The following is a 22448-nucleotide window of genomic DNA, read 5'->3' as shown; positions in this document are numbered from 1 at the left end:
AACTGTGCCTAGTATACTGATTAACATCTCATGGAAGAGTGGTAGACCATGGTACAGAGTTTGGGGAATGTGAGGTATTCTTCCCTACTTTCCCTTTCTTAATAATTCCACACACTATTTGCCTTCTGCTCATCTCATGTCCTCACCTCCAGAGGGAGGTGAGAAAACATTGTTTATATAAATCCTTTAAGTCCTGTGGTAGAAGCACATTACACAACCCAGAACAATAGTGATAGCAACATTATTCTTCTAGGCTAAGATACCACATAGGATCCCAAGAAATTTGTGTCAGTCATCAAGTTGATTGAACCAGCAGTTCCTGGTGATGTTAAAAGATAACTTTGTTGATCTTGATTAAGGTAGTAATGAAAGGTAATTTTGCAGAATCATCATCTACAAAGTAAGAGATCTAAGTTAGCCAACTATGATGTGAGCAGAGATGTTCCTCCCTCTGAGGTTGGAAGGGAAGGGGATTAGGTGCAGTTTTGATTTCTTCCGTGTCCTTCCATCAAGGAACAGGTCATGTCAAAATTCCCTTTAGGAATTATCATAGCATCATCTCTCCTCCTGCCAGGGTCTTTTTATCAGGATTTCTCCTAAGAATTCCCTGAACATGTTTTACTGGCCCCTGAAGCCCCTTCTGTATTTCAAACTCTAGTAATGACTTTTAGCTCATTATTTCCTTGTTACTTTTTTCTTTGTAGACCTGGACAGAGGACCATGGATGACCTAGAAATTATCTATGAAGAACTCCTTCACATTAAAGCCTTATCCCATCTTTCTACCACAGTAAGTTGTCTCTTAGCTGAGCATGGTTGGGGGCACTTTGAATTAAATGCACTGTTAGGACTGGGGGAGAGGACTATAGTCTGAGGGAGGAACAGGGATGCCTAAATTCTACCTCATAAATCACCCCTTCTCACTCTCCTGAGATGCTAAGGAAGTTATACCTACATGCAATCACCAAAGAAGGATCAAGTATTACCATGTTATTAGGAGTTGCCCTAAACATTAGAGCAGCCTGATGTGAGTGGAATTGGAGCATATACTTCAAACTTCCCGAGCCTTGGAACCTGCCATAATTCAGCACAGAGCCAGGCCTTAAGATAGGTTTTCAGTCCCTTGCATGAAATAAAGAGCCATACCGGGCAGCAGTGAGAGAAATCAAGATGACCTGGCCTGGCCCAGGGGGCCACTCCACCCAGGTTTGCTGCCAAATTGAGAAAAGAAGCAGAAGGTGCCAAAGCGCATTGGTTCAGGTATTTTAGGGCATAAGAGCAACACTTGCTGGTAGAAAATGGCCCAATGCCTGTATCTGACTCTGAACGTTTACATGATTAGGATATTATAGAAAAGCAGTGGACAGAAATGCCTCCTGCCATAGGAGGAACACAGAAACATGAGTTCCAGGCAATGTACGTCTCCTATATGGTAATAATTAATAATAATGAGGATGATGATAATAAAAAGTTGTTTCAACATCTACAGATTATATGCCATGTTTGCAAATGACATGCCAGGCTCCTCAGCGGTGTCTGCCTGCCTCGCTGGTCTTTCATTCCCAGCTCGCGAGGTGATACCACGCTGTGAGGGTCACTTGGTGGCAGCGTCTGCAGTCCCCGCTGTGGGCTGTAAAGCCCGGGTCTCTGCTGAGAGCAGAGAGGCACTCCCCACAACCCCAGGGGGAGTGCTGCAGACCTTCCCCTTTAACCCAGCCAGGGCTGCCTTCACATGCTCCCTCTGCCTGCATTCCTCGGGTCGGGAAGCTTGCTCACCTACCTGGGGTATCCAAGGGTCTGGTCCAGCCCACCCTCCCACCACCACCCTGTCACCATCACTCTCTCCATGGTGGGATACATCCAGCACCCAGGGGCCTCACCCAGGGAACTCCCACATCTGTAGGGGAAGCAGCAGGGGCCCCACAAGCTCATGCTGGAGAGGGGAGTGCAGGAGACCCCTGTGCCCTACCTGCTGTGTGGGTCTCCACCCTGCATGTATTCTGACTTCCGCCGCCTTGGAAGAACCATGGGTAGTAGAGAGGAGGGGGAGGCTTCTACCTCAAACTCCAGGTCCCCAGGCACTGTGGAAGTTCTCAGGTTATTTGGTTCTTAGGGAGACAGAGCCATAATTTGGGACCATAATTTGGAATTTAAAAAGAAACAGCTATCAAAATCTCCACACAGGGACTTCCCCCTTGGGGTCTAAGACTCTTTGCTCCCAACGCAGGGGGCATGGGTTCGACTCCTGGTCAGGCAACTAAATCTCATAGGCCACAACTGAAGATGCCATGTGCCACGACTAAGACCCAGCAGAGCCAAGTAAATAAATATTTTTTAAAAAATCTCTTCCCACATTAAGCTTAATCATTCAACTTCAAGACACTGAGTTTTTCAACATGTTTGCACTTACGCATGATGTGTGATGCAAGGAAGAACCTCCCGGAGCAAGAGTTACATGATACTGTGGATGCTCTCACCCTCTCACCAAGACAAAAGATAGGCAGAGAAGCTGCCTAGGTCTCATGCACGTGCGACCACGTTGTAAACAGTCTCTGGGAAGCTGAGCTTGTATGAATGAGCATATAAAATAGCTTTTGTAAAAGTGTCAAGAATCTAGTGGCACAAGACACAGAAGCAGCCAAACTGTTCATGGACAAGTGTGTGACTAAAGAAGAGGTGGTATGCATATGCGATGGAGTACTGCTCAGCCACAAAGAAGAACAAAATCTTGCCATTTGCAGCAACATGGATGAACCTAGGGATTATCATGCCAAGTGAAGTAAGTCAGACAGAGAAAGGCTAATGTATCATATGTTACTTATATGTGAAACCTACAAGAAGTGATACAGAGGAACTCACTTATAAAACAGACACACAGATGTAGAAAATAAACTTATGGTTACAAATGGGGAAGGGAAGGAGGGATATGATTGGAATTTGAGATTGACAGATACAGTCGTGTCCGACTCTTTGCAACCCCATGGACTGTAGCCTATCAGGCTCCTCCATCCATGGGATTTTCCAGGCAAGAGTGCTGGAGTGGATTGCCACTTCCTTCTCCTGGGGATCTTCCTGACCCAGGAATCGAACCCAGGTCTCCCGCATTGCAGGCAGACACTTTACCGTCTGAGCCACCAGGGAAGCCCAACAGATACAACTACTACCTATAAAATAGATAAATAACAAGGTCCTACTGTATAGCATGGGGAATTGTATTCAGTATTTTATAATAAAATAAAATGGAAAATCAGAAAAAGAATAGATATGTGTATAACTGAATCACTTTGGTGAAATATTGTAAATCAACTATATTTCAGTTAAAAAACAAATCTAGTGGCACATGTCATGGAAGTGGTTCTAGGTGGGAGGAGCAGCCAGGCAGAGTGGGAGGCGGCTGGGTGGAAGTTAGCGCTGTTCAGAAAGAGAGCAAGTCCCTTCCCCACACCCCGCAATCTGCCTTTTCCCTGCACTCTTTCTCTTTTTCTTCTAGGTGAAACGGGAGTTGGCAGCGGTTCTCATTTTTGAGTCTCATGCCAAAGGAGGGACTGTGTGTAAGTGAAGGCTGTAATGGTGCACGGCGCCTGGCTTGCCCCGTCCCGAGCATGTGCCCCTGGAGCCTGACTGTAAATGCTCCCCTTTCTTAGGCCTGAGACAGACTTGCCAGGATGTCACGTGGCATGTTTTTGTTTTTCTGGACCCGTGATTATTCCCAGCATGGCTGTGGCTTTGCAGCCTGGTGGGTGTCAGGTACCAGCCTGGGAGCGTTTACCAGCCAGCATCTCTACTTGCTCCCTCCCCTGCTGGCTCAAGGTCGTGTTTAAAGAGGGTGGGATGAAGTCATACTGTCTTCAGGGAAAACCTTCACACAGTGACCTCACTTCAATTTTGTGGCTTGGGAAGACCTAATCTGTCTCTTGAGAGGCTAGTTAGAATAGCGTACTCTCCTGCTTGCTTCTCACTCTTCCACTATCAGCTGCAAGCCTGAGAGAATTTCTTTGCCCAGATATTTATGCAGGACTACTATGTAGTGGAGAAGGAAAATGGCAGCCCACTCCAGTACTCTTGCCTGGAAAATTCCATGGACTGAGCAGCCTGGTAGGCTACAGTCCATGGGGTCGCAAAGAGTCGGACACGACTGAGCAACTTCACTTCACGTTCACTATGTAGTATCTCTCCAGTAAGTACGTCGTAGTTTAGTTCTATGACCATATATGGGAGCAAGAAATTGAAAGTGAAAGTCTTAAGTCGTTCAGTTGTGTCTGACTCCTTGCGACATGGACTGTAGCCTGCCAGGCTCCTCTGTCCATGGGATGCTCCATGCAAGAATACTGGAGTGGGTTGCCATTCCCTTCTCCAGGGGATCTTCCTGACCCAGGAGTCGAACCCAGGTCTCCCACATTGCAGGTGGATTCTTTACTGTGTGAGCCCACTGGGGAAGCCAGAAGGCCTCTTAAGAAATTGAAATTTCATATTATAAATGTGAGCAGAATTATTTTGACTAGCATTTCCCACTCATCCTACAAAACCATTCTTGGAAAACATGGTGAGTGGGGTATTCAGGACACGAAATGCCTCCTCTAATTTCTCTTGGAGAATTGTAAGACACAAGCATGCTCTGTTTCTCAGGAGTTCTACAATAAGGAAAAATTTCACACCACTTAAACTGATACCGCCTTAACCTAATGAAACATAGAAAACATTTTTAATGGATACCTATTAACTTTTCAAGAGACCATCTTTGGAAAATCTTGCTCTTTCTTCAGATTGAGCTGTGTTAGTCAAATAAACAGAGACCATGAATTGTAAAAGCAAAAAGAGTTAACATCGATGTTTCAAATATTTTACTTTTAGTCCTCAAAAGTGTATATCTAATATTGCTAGTTACTTTAAAAAGAATGTTTTTTCTTTACTTTTTAAAGGTTCACATTAACATTTAAAAAATGTTTATATTACTGGTGACTTACAACTTCTTTTGTGCTTTTCCTTCAATCTTTCTGACAGTTTTCATTTTATTATGAAATATTTAAGTATTTCAGACAAATCACTAGAGATTGTTACAAACCCCTTTTTATTTATTTATTTATTTTTACAAACCCCTTCTTAAAAAACACTTTTATCAAGTACTAACCTGACACTCTATTTTTTAATATTTTCATTTTTTATATTTTCTAAAAAATGAAATCCTACATTTGAAGAGTCTCTGTTTCCTTTTTTATCTCATTCTTCTCTTTTCCTCTCCAAGGTAACTCATACCCTATATCATGTGATTATCATTCCAACCCATTTTTTAAAATATATGTAGATATGTATCCATCAACAATATGTAGTGCTGATTTGCATGTTTTCAGACTTCACATTGGGCTTCCTGGTGGCTCAGTGGTAAAGAATCCGCCTGCTGATGTAGAAGATGTGGGTTTGACACCTGGGTCAGGAAGATCCCCTGGAGAAGGAAATGGCAACCCACTCTAGTATTCTTGCCTGGAGAATTCCATGGACAGAGGAGCCTGTCGGGCTACAGTCCATGGGGCCGGAAAAGAATAAAACACGACTGAGCAACTAAACGACAACAAATTTCATGTTATTGGTCAGATTACTTTTAAAAATGATGTTCTATAGCTTAGTAAGTTTTGATGAGTTGTGGGGGGAAGTGGATTGCTTTAAGGAATGGATTGCTGGAGAATTAATAGTAAATATATATCTGTAGGACATAGCAAGGAGTGCAGTGTTCCTGTTTCTTTCATGTTCTAAAGAAAAGAAGTAATATTCCACCTGAATAAGTTAGCATTTGCTAGTTTTTTTTTTTTTCCCTCCTGGAATTAAATGCATAATTCTGAGGCCTTTAAAATGATGATTTGATAAGCTGTAATTTATATTGATGTGCTTCTATTCTTGTCATAAGTCTTTTTTTCTTTTTGTATCTAGTATTTAACCAAGGGGAAGAAGGCACCTCCTGGTACATTATTCTAAAAGGATCAGTGAATGTAGTCATTTATGGCAAGGTATATATTTTTTTTCTTTTGAAACTTTATTATGCTGCATTTACTACTGGCTCTAAGTATTAAGAATGTAATGCTACAGTTAAACTTGCTACAATATTGGTACTCAATGTAGAAAAGACATTATAGCCTCTCTAATCATATACTATCTAAATTTTTATACTCAGAGTAGCACTGAACTTTCTGGGACTCATGGATTATAATGTATGTATGTAAGTTAGGTCCTAGCACACGTTACTCAATGAAAGAAAAATGAAACACTATAATTTAATTTTGTGATCCCCTCCCCCGTGACTTCTCTGGGTACAGCCTGTTGATATATATTCAGTGTTTTCGGGGCAGAGGGGCTTGTGGTGTGAGGCGGGTGGGTGTGTGCCCTGTTCCAGGGATCACCTTCATCTGCATGATTTGTTCTCTCCAGGGTGTGGTCTGTACCCTGCATGAGGGCGATGACTTTGGCAAGTTAGCCCTAGTGAATGATGCCCCAAGAGCTGCCTCCATCGTCTTGAGAGAAGATAACTGCCATTTCTTAAGAGTAGACAAGGAGGATTTCAACCGGATCCTGAGGGTGAGTCTGAGGTGCAGTGTGGCTGAGGGGCTCCCTGTTTCCACTTTTGCCTGATAAGTGAAGGGTTGATGGTAGTGTTATTCGAGCAGCGCAGTGACTAATGGGTGCTCTAGGGCCAAAGAGCCTTGCTTACAGACCTGGTATGTTCAGTGTGCTGGTGTGGGTTCTGGGGTTCAGGGGTGATAGTCTAGTAAAGCTGTAAATATGTCACACTGTTCCGGACCAAATAACCTGCACACCCCTGAACCAGTTCATGAGCATTAAAACACAGAGATGCCTTAGCAAAATATCACAATCTGAGACATTTCTCTTTGCTATCCTAGGCTCCCCCTTCTGCGTCTGTCCTCTCCTCCTTCTCCATATGTTTCTCTATCCTAAACCTCCTATCTCTTCCCAGATCTGAACCTTATATCCTCTCCCACCCTCTGAATTTATTTAGTGACTACATGTTAGCGGCAATTAATATCCACCATGGTTATTCCACGAAGCGTTTTCCTTTCAAGTGAATCAAATTGATTCACCCTCAAGGAATTTCAGACTTCAACAAGTAGATGAAGAATAGTTCTGTGGTAGATGGAAACTTGTGACAGTATTAGTGAGAGTGGGTGACATTTAGAATAGATGATCCCTGGGTTCTCGCTATCAGCCAGCTCCTGGTCCCTTGGGAGGGCCAATCCAACTTAAGTGGTGGAGGCCTGACTGTGGATTGCTGGGCATCTGAGAGCATGCCAGCGGTCCTGGCCTTTCAGGTGGCCTGTGGTCTCTCCCCCTCACCCAGAGAGACTGTTCCCTCCAGGATCACTTTGCTCTCATCCCTGCCAGCTCACAGAGCAGGCTTCCTCCTCTGCCCCTCCCAGCCTGAGCATCCTTCTGTATCCTCCGCTAAAATCCTCAATGCACCTTCTATGCTTTCTGGTACCTTTGGTGTTATTTAATGATGACTTATAATCTCATTCCCATTCTTTATGTGTGGACACCTATCCCTACTCTTTCATGGCAAGATTCCTGACAACAAAATTTGTCTTAGGAATATATTCTCTTAATGTGAACAAAATTAAGTTAAAATAATATAGGAAAAAAAAATCCACCATATGGAATTTGACTTGGTTGTTATCCTGTCTCTTCAAATAGCCAAAGGATGAGAAAAAGCATACTAAATTTTTTTAATAAATTATTTTAAATGAATTTGAAATTTGAACTTTACACTTTTCAAAGTTTACACACATGGAATTTACACTCAGCCACAAAATTCTTTGAAAGAATCAGATTAGGACCATTATCATGGATGTACTTGAAAAATATTTTTAACAAGCTTCAAACTGGTATTTTTAAAAGTCTTTTGATTTTTAAAAACATGCCACTCCTAAGAAAACTATATGCCCTCAGAAGATAATCAGAATGCAAGAACTCTGTGGAGTGGAGGGCTATTTGCCACATAGCTTTGTAGAGACTAAGCGGCTTGGCTCCTGTCTCTCCGCTGTACCGCCCTCTCCCAGAGGTTCCTCTGAGCACAGCCACTCCTCTCTCCTTGGCTGATTTTCTGAATCGTGGGTAAAAGTAGCATTTTAAAACCACGTGCCTCCAACCTCATCTGGTCCTCTCTGACCGTTCCAGCCCTTGACTTTGAAAATGACTTAATTTGTAGACGCAACAATTAGCATCACAAGCAGAAAATGAGTTTCTGAAGCATTTGAAATTTTTGTCATTGTCTGAGAAAACGGCAGCATCTGTATGTGGTGTAATTTGTATTTGCAGGACGTTGAGGCGAATACAGTCAGACTTAAAGAACATGACCAAGATGTCTTGGTGCTGGAGAAGGTCCCAGCAGGGAACAGGGCTTCTAATCAAGGAAACTCACAGCCTCAGCAAAAGTAGGTTTGCCTCCAACACTGCAATTGCCAGACTATGATTAACCTTTTCACATGGTATCATCATCTCTACAATAGCACGTTCTCCTTTTTTTGTGGAAGACAGCAGCCTGTGTGACTGTTTTTTTCCCTCTCTATTGACTAATCACACATCTTGTGGAGGATAATATATCTGTTTCTGGCACTGCGTCGAGCTTGGTGCTGCCTAGAGTAATTCCGGAGAGAATATTCCCCTACTCTAAGAATGCTTCCTCTATACTATGTTCAACTGTGGTAGCTTTGGAGCAGAAGGCATCGGTAAGAACAATAGGAACAGGAATGCCAGGCAGCTTGAGGGATACACAGGCCCCTGGGTATGGAGAACCTTTGGCATTTGAATTTCATATGTAGGATTTCTCAAGAAGTGTTTTCATCTTGTTATCTGCATAACTATCTTTGATGGAAACCCAGACTTCAGATATAAAACAGTCTATTGACTGTGACCTGGAACCATACATTAGACCTCATCCATAGTTATTCCTGCAAATTTCAGAAGGGTATTTGCTTCCCATTTAACATCAGATCACCCATTTAACTGATTCTTTTTCAGTATATGTGTACTCAGTTCCATCTTTTGCTGCAGCTTCTTTTTTTTTTTTTGCTACAACTTCTTACATGAGATTTAATCAAATGTATCAACATTTGAATAGTAAGACAGAGGAATTAGGAAATGTGGCTCTAAGAAATGGAAGAAAACTACAGAATCTCATTTTAAAAATAAAGATTAATTTTTAATCTTAGAGTAATAAAAACACCAATTCTGTAGCTAAAGACATGTGGCCAAAGACTGTGTTGGAAAAGAATGTATCCCAAGTATTTTTCTTTGTTTGCCAAGTAAATGGGCTGTTCCCATTAATCAGTCCACTCACCATAAATGATGAGTTTTTATTGTTTAGACTGAAAGCCTAAGGCTCAGACATTTCATCTAGATGAGTCAACATATCTGCAAAGAAGAGAGGAAGGAACAGAATGTTATTGAAGAGCCATAGTGTATCTTGCATATTTTATCTAATCCTTATTACAACCCCTTTTAATGAATGGTGGAAAATTTTAGGCTCAGAAAAGTAAGTTACTTGCCCAGGATTACAACACTGGTAATGGTAGAGCTTGCATTCAAGTCCAGCTTGACCAACTTCTGAGTCTGTGCTCCTTTAGCCTCACAAATTACTCTAACAAAATATACTATTAATATATAAATATATCTTTAACACTATCTAGTAAATGTTGCAAAGCAGTATATTTCAAAAGGGCTGACATAAAATAGACAATATTACAAACTTTTCACTTACAAACCTATAAAATTACTGTCCAGAATTCTTTATTTTTCTACTTTTCACTAACTATAAATTCTTGAAAAATGTTCTTGCGCAAATGTTTTTCAACAGTTGTCCTTCCAGCTGACAAAGGAGGATAAGAATGAAAACATTTTTTTTTTTTAATGTGAAGGCTGGGACTACCCCCAGTGATTTTCTTTGTTGCTCTTAAATATAACAGTCCGTTTTATGTGATCATCTACATCTTTGATAATGCCTCAGATGTCTCAGGAAAATTTTGTTACCTGCAAAAGTAAGCCTTGAAAATTCCCTGTAACCTTAAAGATGTCCTTGGAAGGCCCCCTTCCCTCACCTCTTCATGGTGTGGTGGGAGCAGTGATCAAAAGGGTTTGCAAATTACAACAGCACTATATTCAGAGTGCTCTCCAAATATAGATTTTTTATTAACTCAAACTAAAAGGAAAAAGAGAGCCCACATATATTGATTTTATTTTTGGCCTGGATCTGATTTCTATTATAATTGGATTGGCCCAAAATTTCATTCGGATTTTAAACCCAAATGAACTTTTTGGTCAATCGAATACCTCCTTATTTGTGTCTGGTAGACCAATTTGTATACATTTCTTATATAATTCAAAGACATGTGCATATTCACAGTACACCGTTTGGAAATAACAGGCATACAAAACAGTGCACCATGCCAATCCAGAAAAGTAAAAAGCCTCTCTTTCAAGGGGTCATTTTCCAGGTTGAATTTTCCCAAGCCAAACCAGAGTGGAAAAGTGGGGGCCACGTAAGTGAATTTTGACTGATGTTCTGGACAACTTGGAAAACATGGGAACAACCATGTCTATGGGTGGACTTAAAGTTTAGGATCCGTTGGGACCTCTGTATCCTCAGAAATTAACTTTTTTCAGCTCAAAGAGGGTCACCATGTTGGTGCTGATAACGTTATTTTTCTGATTCACTTTTACCCTGAGAAATCCAGAGCAGTTTATGCATACAGTTGGCCCTCTGTATCTTTGGTTTCCACATCCACAGATTCAACCAAGCGCAGATGGAAAATACTGGGGGAAAAAATTTCCTAAAAGTTCCCAAAAGCAAGACTTGAATTTGTCATATGCTGGTAACTATTTCAATAGCACTTATATTGTATCTACTACTATTTATATAGCATTTACATTATATTAGGTCTAAAAGCAATATAGAGATGATTTAAAGTATACAAGAATATGTATAGATTATATGCAAATACTACCCCATTTTATATAGGGAACTTGAGCATCCGTGGATTTTGGTATCTGTGGAGGTCCTGGAACCCACTCCCTGCATTTTAAACTTTGAAAGCTGCCTGACTCTCCTCAAACCACTCAACTCTGAGTGTGATATTAAAATGTCAATAGCGAGACAGTACTTCTCATGATAAATAAACTATATGAAGCCCTCAAACATTACCATTTTGGGTATCTTCCACTGTGTGGTTATGTGGTTGTAATAAGAGGGAATTTGAAATGACTACTCCTGTTTCTGTTAACGTGTTACATTTTCTTTAGACTATCAACCACCCAGACATTCAGCTCCATCCTATTTGCAGAAAGACGGCCTCTTTCAGGCACCCTCCTCCCACCTCTTTTTTTGTTCTAGGCACAGGCAGAAGTGTCCGCATTTCCAGACTTGGTATCAGAAGATTTTCTGTCACAGGTTTAAAACCTCACAGCTTGGATAGCCTAACCAGTCAGGGTTCTCTCTAACTTGTACTAGAGTAACTTCTTCATGCAGTAAACTGAAAAGAGCTGTACCATCTGGTCTTTAAGTCCTCCATTTAAACAAAGGTCAAGCAATAGGCATCTGGCAGCATCCAGCCTGAAACAAAGCAGTAACATGTTTCAGCTAAGCCCGGACCTGCCAGATCACAAGCCAGAAGCTCCCTGCCCCCTTCCCAACGTCAGAGTCCCCTGCTCTGAGAGAATGTCAGCCCCTTCTGCGGAGCTGCAGAGAGGGAAAGGATAAGATCAGGCAGCTGTACCACTAGAGAGAGCCTTTGGCAGAAACAGATGGATGCCCTAATGTCTCTGACTGACAGCTGGGCAGAGTAGAGACACCATTTTTCTCTCACTAGTGGGATGATAGCATGAAGGACTGCCACCCAGGTAAACTTTTATTCTTTTTGACCAGACAATACACTCTAGCTAAGGGATGTCCTAACCAAGAATACCAGGATGGGAAACCAACATTCTATCAGAGTTAAACTTTTGACAAGGGAGCCAATTTCAAACTGATCTGTGAGTCACATGGCCAGCTATAGAGCTGGAAGCTTAGTAGCAACAGCTGCCCAAAGCCAAGTGGAATAGAAAGTAACTGGTTTATGTAATGTAGCCCTTGAAGTATTGAAAGTCATTTATAGTATGCCCTCTCCTTCCCTCAAATGAAAGTGAAAGTGTTAGTTGCTCAGTCATGTCCCACTCTTTGCAACCCCACGGACTATAGCCCCCCAGTCTCCTCTGTCCATGGGCTTCTCTAGGCAAGAATACTGGAGTGGATAGCCATTCTCTTTTCCAGGGGATCTTCCTGACCCAGGGATTGAACCCAGGTCTCCTGCATTGCAGGCAGATTCTTTACAGTCTGAGCCACCAGGGAAGCCCTCAATTAGTCATTGCCTATAAGAGGAAAAAAACCTTTGTCTTCTACCCTGTTTACTTTGAGAAGAGGGTCAGCCGTTTGAAGGAGACTTTTTTATTCCCGGCTCCTCCTGTAGGCTGCAAAGCCAGATTCTTTTCAAAGATTGAACTCTTCGGCTTCCTTTTGGCCCTGAGTGCAGGCACACATACGTGTGGGCACACACAGCACACGTGCATGCACATACTCAACAAGTGTAAGTAACAGTGACCTCCCAGATGGGGCTTCCCTGGTAGCTCAGATGGTAAAGCATCATGCAGGAGACCTGGGTTCAATCCCTGGGTCAGGAAGATCCCCTGGAGAAGGAAATGGCAACCCGCTCCAGTATTCTTGCCTGGAAAATCCCATGGACTGAGGAGCCTGGTAGGCTACAGTCCATGGGGTCGCACAACTGAGCGACTTCAGTTTTTACTTTATCTCCCAGATAGACTGAGTTTGCTACCTCATTCAAAACCAGGGTGGTTTCACTCACTGCATGTTCATATGCACAGAGCCGTATGTTGGATTGCCTCTTCTTCCCTTCCTCAGGCAGGAGGATAAGACCCTGAGATTTCATACATTAGAAGAATTCTTGGGATCTCAACACCCTTCCTCCAGGGTCTCAAGCAGGCAGGGAAGGGATATTGGTGAGGAGAAGAAAACGGAGTTCTCCTGGAACTGAATCCCACCACTGCTTTCTAAACATGAGAGAATTTTATTTTCAGTGTTGTTTTCCTTTCTTGTCATTTTGCTGTAAGTGTAAATGCCAAGCAGAGAAGCAAAGTCTGAACTTTGGAACAGGACCACCCAGATCACCTCAAAGTATTTTGCCTATGACCGTCTTGAATATGACTTTGAAATAACCCACACTCAGTTAAAAAAAATACATCCTCCCTTGTTGATTAAACGGTTTCATGGCTGGATCTCCTGATATAATGCCTAATACCCCCCACCCTGCCAAATAATTTATCTTTGACATTGAAACTATATGGACGTTCTACTGCAGATTTATTTCCTGTTATGGGAGGTTGTTTGCTTGTTGGTGTTTTAGGGATTTGTTTTCTCTCATTTTTAGCTGCATTTCCAAAGTACATTCCAGTGTACAGTTGGGAGATATGCAGCATTCCAGAAATAGGCAGGGGAATCCAGTACCGGGCTGAAATTTTGCAACAAGTAACCCATATATGGATAACCTAGTTTATTGTCGCTTCCCCTTGCCCTGAGCTGCCCTGGGATTTACATGTTCCCTTTCATTCCCCGTGGAGCAAGGCTGACGTTCCCAGCTTGCTGGAGCCACTCTCCAAGAAGTTTAGTCTCATGTATGGAAAAAAAGAAGAATGTTTTAGTAACTACTTCAATTGTGATTTTTCTGTTGCCTTCCTGTGTGATTTTGATGAGGTACATGATCTTGTTTTTTTTACCATATGGGTCATGAGTTGAGTCAGTATGGTTCTCCGGGATCTCAAAAAATCTTTAGATATGTAAAAAGTTATATATCAATGATTGATTTGCCCACTTTTGAAAAATTGAAATTAAATTAAAAATTGAAATTAATTGAAAAATTAATGATGGTTTTATTTCTCATCCAGGTATACTGTGATGTCAGGAACACCTGAAAAAATTTTAGAGCATTTTCTAGAAACGATACGCCTTGAGCCAGCTTTAAATGAAGCAACAGGTAAACACGTAGAAGAGTTATGGCCATTAAATCTGGGCAGAGCACTGTGAAAAAAAAAACATTCTGAATTCATTCTCAGTAGTGTATCAACAGCAGTTTTAGAAATGGGTCATGTGTGAGATCATTAGAAGAGCATCCTGCCAACCCTACTTTGCCTCCTCATCCTGGCTGTGCTTTGTAGATGGCCCAGTCTCATTCATACATGTTAGGAGTAGCCTTCCAAAGGCATTTCTTAAGTTATCATTTAAATCCCATCTTCCGTAGGTAACTATTTGGTTATAATTTAAATTCTGTCTACTCCCACGAAGGATTAGAAGCTGCCTTCATAAAAGTCACAACCTTGCTCCAACTGGGAGTAAAGTGGTTTTTCCTGAGATTCTTGGACTGCCACAGAGTGGACCTATACACATGTTAGTTTCCTAGGACCGCTGTGACAAAGTAACACCATCCAAGGTGGCTTGAATGCCTCTCAGTCCAAGAGGCTAGAAGTCTAAGATCAGGTGCCGGCAGTGTTGGTTCCTTCCACAGGCTGTGGGGGAGAGCCTGAGATCTCTCGCCTGACGTCTGGTTGAGGGGTGGGTTGATGGCACTCTTTGGCATCCCTGGGCTTGTAGAGGCATCGCTTATCTTCATCTTCACACGGTATTTTCCCTGTGTCACTTCACATCATCTTCTCTCCATGCATTTGTCTCTCTGTCCAAATTTCGTCTTTTTATATCATATTGGATTAGGTTCCATATTCATTATCTTAACTAATTACAAATAAGGTCACATTCTGAGGTCCTGGGGATTTGGACTTCAGCATATCTTATGGGGAGGAAAAAAAAATCAACTAATAATACCACTGTTCAATGAACTAACTAGCCATGTTAACTATTACACAGAGATTTGATGGTGAATGAGATAAATCTCATCAGTGAACTGTTACTATTAGAGCTTGATATCCTTCTCTACTTTGGTCACCATCTTATGTGTGACTTTGGAACAGCCCACATTCAGCTCTTTTTTTAAAAAATAATTTGCTACTGTCCTGTCTCTCAGAATAATAGGCTAATATTTTAAGTGCATTGAGCTCCATAGAAGATTTCTCACTAAAAGAAGTTCAAATATTTGTCCAAAAATCTTAGTGGTGGTTCAAAATCTGTTTCTGTCATCTTTGCAGTATATTCAAGGTAAAGTCAGCATTATTGTTGTTATTATTATGCCTTCTAAAAGTATTTTACCACTGGCTACCTTCTTATTTTATCTTCTCATTCTAGTTTCTTATTTTGTGTAAATAGACTATCTGAGGTTTTTAATGTAGTGAATTAATTGGGGAGTAGTAGAAAAGTCAGGATCTGTTTCCAGAGCACTTGTTTTCAGTTCAATATTTGTTGAGGATCTTCTTGGGCTGGTGCTAAGCTGGATGCTATGGACAAAGCAGTGTGAATAAGAAACCACCCTCCTGTCCTCAGAAAGCTTATAACCTCCTGGAGGACAAAAAGGAATATGCAAACAACTTGATGAAAAGTCTGAGAGGACCAGGCAGAGTGTCACAGAGGAAATAGCTTTGAAATGTCCCTGAAGGAAGGCTGGTAATCAATGACTACAGACTGGAGATGGAAGCCTTCATGCTAAGGGGCAACATGAGTGCTGACCCAGAAACAGACAAGAAGGACCGGATGCTCTGGCTTTGCTAGACTGTCATATACACCAAACTGTCAGAGAGAAGATGGGGCCTAGGAATTAGGGTCCAGATCTTCAAGTATGTTAGATGTGAAGCTAAGCATGAGGAAGTGGTTGAAGATGTCTGAGCAAAGAGAATGTGGTTAACATCTTTTCTTGAAAAAGGAAATCCTTAAGGGATCAGTTACAAGGGGATAGCTTACTTCCAAGAAGCAAACATAACCTCAAATAAATCATATTTCTAGGACCTGAGGTCAGGAAAAATACGGCAGATTTTTCCCCTCTGATTAACTGTTGCCCAGAATGTGTGATTGCATAATACAAAAAACCAGCATCTTCTCTAAAGTGATTTTGACCAAAAAGGAACATTCTAGTATATTAGAGATGATGGTATCTAAGAAAAGATCTGTAAGACTTTTACTACCCATGAAGAACAAACATATTCTTCCTTTTAAAGTCACTTCTGAAAGAGGAGGGGACTAGATGATTGCTTCTTAAAAACTTGAAGCCCAGAAATCAGTGCATGGTATGGCTGTCACATAGGCTGTGACTCCTGACCATTCCATTTTTGACATTAGAACTAAGTTCTCATCATATTTTAATACTGAACTTCATTTCCTGTAGTTTTTTTCTCATTTTGTTTTTAAGTATAATAGTATTGTGTGGCATGACAGAGATATTAACTAAAGCTAAGGTGGTAATCAGATTGCAATATATACATGTATCAAATCAATACATTGTGTACTTTAAACTTACATAATGTTGTATGACAATTATCAGTTTTTTTAATGAGTGTAATGATTAAACCTTTAGTCACTGATTCCAACTTTGATAATATTTGTTAATTTAAAACACAGACATTGGAAATTCAGTATATATAGTTAAAATTTTTGCATTTCTCACCATTTTCTATTTGAAAACTTATGTGAGTTTCACAGATCTTAGCCATGGTGGTTCATTTTTTAATTGAAAACCCCCGTAGCATCTTGGATTCCGAAACTTTAACACGTGTACTCTTAAGGCTTTTAGATCTGCCTTTACGTGCTTTCCCCTTGAGGTTGCTTGGATAATATTGTCTTTGCAATGAAGAACCAGCATCAGATTCAAAATGAAGCATATCTGGGCGGACTTGCCTTATTTCTTTTGCCATCTCCCTGCTTACCTATCTACAAAACGGCTTCAAATATAAGACATATACCACTTTAATCTCCCAGAGAGCTTTTGTTTTGCTTCAGTTATTGCTCACAGTTTTTCTTTTCTTTTCAACTGCTTTTGTTTCCCTCACCAGTTCTCTGCTCTTATCATGTCCTTTTTCCATAATCCTATCACCCTTTCGTCTTTTATTGCTCCTTCTAGAAATAGAAAGTAGAAAAGAAATAAAGAAAATAGACATTGACAAAAGACAGATGGTGTAAAATAGACAAAGAAATGACCATATCTTAACTCTGCATACATGGTACTGCCCGTGTGTGGTTTCTTAAATTATATATATATATATATATATATATTTATTTATTTATTTATTTATTTTCATTTATTGTGGCTAAGGTGACCAGTACCATTATTACAAGTCTGTCTCTTTTTAAACTTACTGTACTTTTTGTCCACTGTCCTAAGGAAATTGAGTTTTGATCTCAAGCTCTGTTAATCTTTTTATTTTCATATGCCATGCTTCTTCATATAGTAAAACCACAATACCCCAAGCCAACATATAACCATTGGCCAAGAACAAACGAATAGATACTCTTGCTTTCCTCAACATTTCTACAAGAATGTAATTTCTTTTTCTGCTTTGTTTTCCTCCCCTGCAGATTCTGTTTTAAATGACTTTGTTATGATGCACTGTGTTTTTATGCCAAATACCCAGCTTTGCCCAGCTCTGGTGGCCCAATATCCTTTTGTTGTGAAAACTCTATTCCCTTGACGACACCCCCCATGTCTAAGGCCATTATTTCATCCCATGCTCTCAAGGTAAGTCATGACTGGGGCAGAATTATGCTTTCTGCCCTTGTCAAACTCTGAAACATCAGCAGTTTCCCTGCCTCACCACCCCCTACACACACAGATTTCTGATCTCTCCTTGGCATGGTTTTCATGCGCCGTGTTTTAAGGATTTTCTCCTTATTACCTGTGTAGAGAAACATGAGCCAATTTACCTAAGGAAGGTGATGCTGATGAGAAATATACATGCCTGGGAGGTAGACTACAGAAGGTGATGATGGAAAATATTATTAGGGAGTATTATTAGGGATCGCGTCCTAGGCTTGGAGACAGACTTTGCACCTCTGTCAGGATGCCTGGCAGGATGGACTGTAATCTGTTCATGTCCCTCTAAGCTGTAGTTTAATCAGACCACGGACCTGCTGAGATATATACAGGATATAATTGTGGGGCCACTTTTCTTTCACATTCATCATAGTCAACCCTATCCTCTAGATACTGATATTTATCCCTTTGTGGCTATTTTTATTATTATCCCATTGACTTATGTCAAGGACACAAAACTTGAAATTCTAATGGCGTTTCCTCTAGGTAACTTGACCCTGAGCTTATTTGGGGGGCAGCATTTCAGTGGTCTCTTGAGTTGACCAGCTGGTGCACAGTGTCTGGCAGAGGGAACATTCAGAAGACAGAAGCTGAATAAAAGAAGTGAATATTGTTAATGAGTGGAACCCTCAACTTTGGGGAAATGTGAAAGTGTATTTTCCTATTCTGCTTTATTTTTAAAGCAGCAAAAATGCAGGCCCCCAAACACTTTGGCCTTTTTGAGCAGCTAAATATATGGAAGGAGAATAACTTTCTTTTTTTTCTAAGCAATCCAATCAATGTTGGCATGTTTTCCTTTTTCAGAATTATAATTGCCCTACCTGATTCTCATTTCCTTGTTCATAATTCTCTTTGAAGTCAACAGAAGGTGTGAGAATAGGAGATTGGAGTTGAATATGCTATTCAGAGAATGCTGCAAGAGTGAGATTTGGGTGTTTATTTGCCTGGAAACTATCTTTCCAAGTAATGACAGTTTAATGAGACTTAAATATATTATATATTCTTTCTGGCTCATATTCAGTTTTTCTCAAGTAAAATTAACACATTCAGGATCTCTCTGTGCTCTTTTACCTCCATACATGGTAATCATTATTAGACCTTTGAGATTTTTGGAAGGAAAAATGAAAACCACCATTGAGTGTAGACTTTTTTCTCCCCAACAGTTAGCATGTTGATAAGCTTAAGGCAAATGAAACCAAACGAAGGGTGAGGGAAGGTCATGGGCCAAGTTATATCATCTTGACAGCTCAGAGCCCCAAATACTAAGCTGATAGTCTTTTTGCAGATTTTTATTTCTTCACTTGTTAGTTTGTTCTCCTTCAGAATTGATTGAGAACATTCACAGCGTTGACCTCTGTATTGAAAGTAGAAGATCCCAGAGGGAAAGTTTGCGCCATGCCTCGGTGTAGAGGTGGGGGGTAACGACGTGGAGGGGAGGCGAAGGCAGGAGAAGTGGACAGTAGGGTCAAGGGAGGCCTGTGGTGTCCAGTCCTAACTTTTCTCAGAGATGGAGGCAGTCAGGATGGTTGGGTACCATCCACACTACCTAAGTCCTCAGGCCACCCCCCTCACACCCTGCCCCATGAGAACTCAGATTCTCTTAACCGTTCTGTTTTGAAACAACCCTTTACATGCCAGGCACCACTGACCCATATTATACCGCTTTATCCATATAGGAGTTTATTGGGTTAGTGTCAGTTTTATTTAAAAGTGAGAATTCTGAGCCTCAAAAACAAACATGTCCAAGGCAAGTGGCAGAACTAGGATTTATCCAGGTGTTAGGATTCCAAGCCTGGGGTGTGGCACTTTTTTCCTTCACAACTTACTCTTCCAGAAGCTTATCCTTTAGAGTTTCGAAACATTTCTTGGAAATTTATTGCATGATACATGTTTATTTGTGCTTCAGTTGGCTAAAATAAAAGTGGGCCTGATTTGTTGAAACCAAATAAAGTGTCTGATAGAATTTTTTTTTTTATAGTGATGGATATGTTCTGTATCTGTGCAGCCCAGTAGCCACTAGCCTTGAAATTGGGTTCTATGACTGAGGAACTGTATTGTTAATTTTATTTAATTTCAGTTAATTTAAATGTAAATAGCCACATGTAACTAGCGGTGGCTATATAGGACAGCTAAAGTCCAGTCCTTCAATTCAGTTCAGTTCAGTTGCTCAGTCGTGTCCGACTCTTTGCGACCCCATGAATTACAGCACGCCAGGCCTCCCTGTCCATCACCAACTCCCAGAGTTCACTCAGACTCACGTCCATCGAGTCAGTGATGCCATCCAGCCATCTCATCCTCTGTCGTCCCCTTCTCCTTCTGCCCCCAATCCCTCCCAGCATCAGGGTCTTTTCCAATGAGTCAACTTTTCGCATGAGGTGGCCAAAGTACTGGAGTTTCAGCTTATAGATACTGGGAATAAAACAAGAATTACTGTCCTGTAATGCCTGCGAGGCCAGGAAGACATCCTGCTGCAGGCAAGCAAATGGAAAGGGCTGTAACTTTGAAGGTCATGTGTGTGTAAGTGTGTTTAAACCATGCTAAGGACTCAATTTCTAGTGTGTTTGGCTCCAGAGAGATGCTATATAGCTTCCTTACATAAGCTTCTTTTTCAATCATAAGTAACATTAACAAACCGTAACTGACTTAAGCAATAAGGGAATTCATCAAAAGGATGGGGTAACTCAGAGAATGGAAGGAATCCTTAGAGCCCAGGCCTTAGAAAGGAACCTTGGGGGCAGCAACGAAGGAACAGCTGCTAGACTAAAGTGAAAGTGAAAGTTGCTCAGTCAAGTCCAACTCTTTGCAACCCCATGGACAGAGGAATCTGGTGGGCTAAAGTCCGTGGAATTCTCCAGGCAAGAATACTGAAGTGGGTAGCTGTTCTCTCCTCTGGGGGATCTTCCCAACCCAGGGATTGAACCCAAGTCTCACACATTACAGGTGGATGCTTTACCAGTTGAGCTACCAGGGAAGCCCAACAATACTGGAGTGAGTAGCCTATCCCTTCTCTAGGGGATCTTCCCGACCCAGGAGTCAAACGGGGTCTCCTGCACTGCAGGTGGATTCTTACCAGCTGAGCTTCCTGGGCCCTTGCCTCATTCCCACATCCCTGGGAGTAGCCCGGGTGACTGGTGACGTCTTGGTCAAAGGAAGGCAAAGCACTTTACTGAATAGATTTTCAGAGACTGCCTATAAAGAAAAATGGAGAAAGTGGAGAAATAGAAGATGAACAGTCAGGAAAAAAAAAAAATAACACATAAACTGTTTAGCATCATGTCCTCATGTGACAGGGAGCTAGAATGTAAAACTGAACAAGTAGGCTAATACCCATGTTGTTATGGGATTTAGGGATAGTAAAATACTTAACTGCGTTCCATTAAAGCACTTAAATTAAGTGCGTTGATTTGGCTGTGTGTTTTTAAAGTACTTATTAATATATGTGACTTTTCATAGCAGCCCTATGAAGAAGTCAGTATTTTCACTGCTCTTTTTCCAAATCAATAAACTAGGATAATGAAAAATTATGATTTGCTCAGAGAAAGGTAATTACTAGTACAGAAAAGACTTGAGCTCTGAGCCACTGGCGTCTGTTCTGTCCTTAATCCACATTGTGCGTCTCCAATTTTGCTTTTAGCATAGGAGACGATGGTAGAACTCTGTTTAACATTAATATTTCAGGCCTTTTATGTGCTAATGAGAGAGACTCTATTCATTAGATATGCTTGGGACATGATTTGGCCTGATGAATACAAGTGCTTTATAATGAGTTTCTTAAATTATATTTGTTCAATTTCTGTACTTTTCATCTCTAGTTTCTTTAATCTTTTAAAAATCTGCACTTAAAATACAGTTCAATTTTCTGTTCGTCTTTAAAAAGAAAATTAACCCCTGCCCCTTATAACCTTACCAGGTATTACTGTGGTTAACATTTTGATATGTAGCCTTTCAGTCTTTTTTCCTATACATTTAGATATATGCTTTGAAACATAAGGATGGGTCATACTCTAAATAATTATGTATGTTTTGTTACTAAACAAACAGAGCCATTTTTCTGCCATTAATTTTTTCATATCATTTCTCTGAATATAGATGGCTTGGTCATCGCTAAAAATAGAACATTCTCACTGTGAAAAATTCAACTTACAGAAAAAGAGAACAAAGTTCACCTGATATCTCACCGTTGAATTATGAAAAATCTTTCAGAACTTATATACATGTATAATCTTATGTATGTGAGATCATGTTATACATGCTTTGTAAAAATATGTGTTCTTTCATCTACCAGTATATGCTGTAGATCTTTTGAAATCAATATATGCAAATAAAACACCATCATTTTGTTCAGATAATTCCACAAATGCTTACTGAACACTCAGTCTTAGCTAAAACTGCCTTATACGGAGTAAATACAATAGGTTTCCTTATTGAAAAGGCAGGGTATCCATCTCTTATTTCTTTGTGAATATGATCTGGGGATGTTCTCTTTATAAGCTGACTTGGATTCTCTAAGAGGAACACTAACCAAAATTTGTAAACCAAGATTTACAAAAGGGTATCAGATTCTTAAAGCCATGTTTTTAGGGATATTCTTTGCATTTCTAAGGAAAATTGTCAGCTTCAATTCTGTTGAAGCCAAATTTTATCATTCTAGTCCCTTACT

At 40.7% G+C, this 22448-nt stretch overlaps 1 protein-coding gene across 7 annotated transcripts in view; it reads left to right on the top strand.

The window, feature by feature from the left end:
* RAPGEF4 (Rap guanine nucleotide exchange factor 4) overlaps window positions 1-22448 on the top strand; it is a 330697-nt gene that overhangs the window by 258253 nt on the left and 49996 nt on the right. For all 7 annotated transcript variants that reach the window (XM_027557478.1, XM_027557487.1, XM_027557494.1 and 4 more), the window contains 7 exons: window positions 705-789; window positions 3490-3550; window positions 5922-5998; window positions 6417-6563; window positions 8319-8434; window positions 13989-14077; window positions 17554-17632. In XM_027557478.1, the coding sequence (XP_027413279.1) occupies window positions 705-789; window positions 3490-3550; window positions 5922-5998; window positions 6417-6563; window positions 8319-8434; window positions 13989-14077; window positions 17554-17632 (654 nt within the window). The remainder of the gene's footprint in view (window positions 1-704; window positions 790-3489; window positions 3551-5921; window positions 5999-6416; window positions 6564-8318; window positions 8435-13988; window positions 14078-17553; window positions 17633-22448) is intronic.

This window comes from Bos indicus x Bos taurus, chromosome 2 (assembly GCF_003369695.1).
Source record: "Bos indicus x Bos taurus breed Angus x Brahman F1 hybrid chromosome 2, Bos_hybrid_MaternalHap_v2.0, whole genome shotgun sequence".
NCBI lineage: Eukaryota > Metazoa > Chordata > Mammalia > Artiodactyla > Bovidae > Bos > Bos indicus x Bos taurus.
The sequence above is the reverse complement of the archived record's forward strand: the minus strand, read 5'-3'. Positions and strand labels throughout refer to the sequence as shown.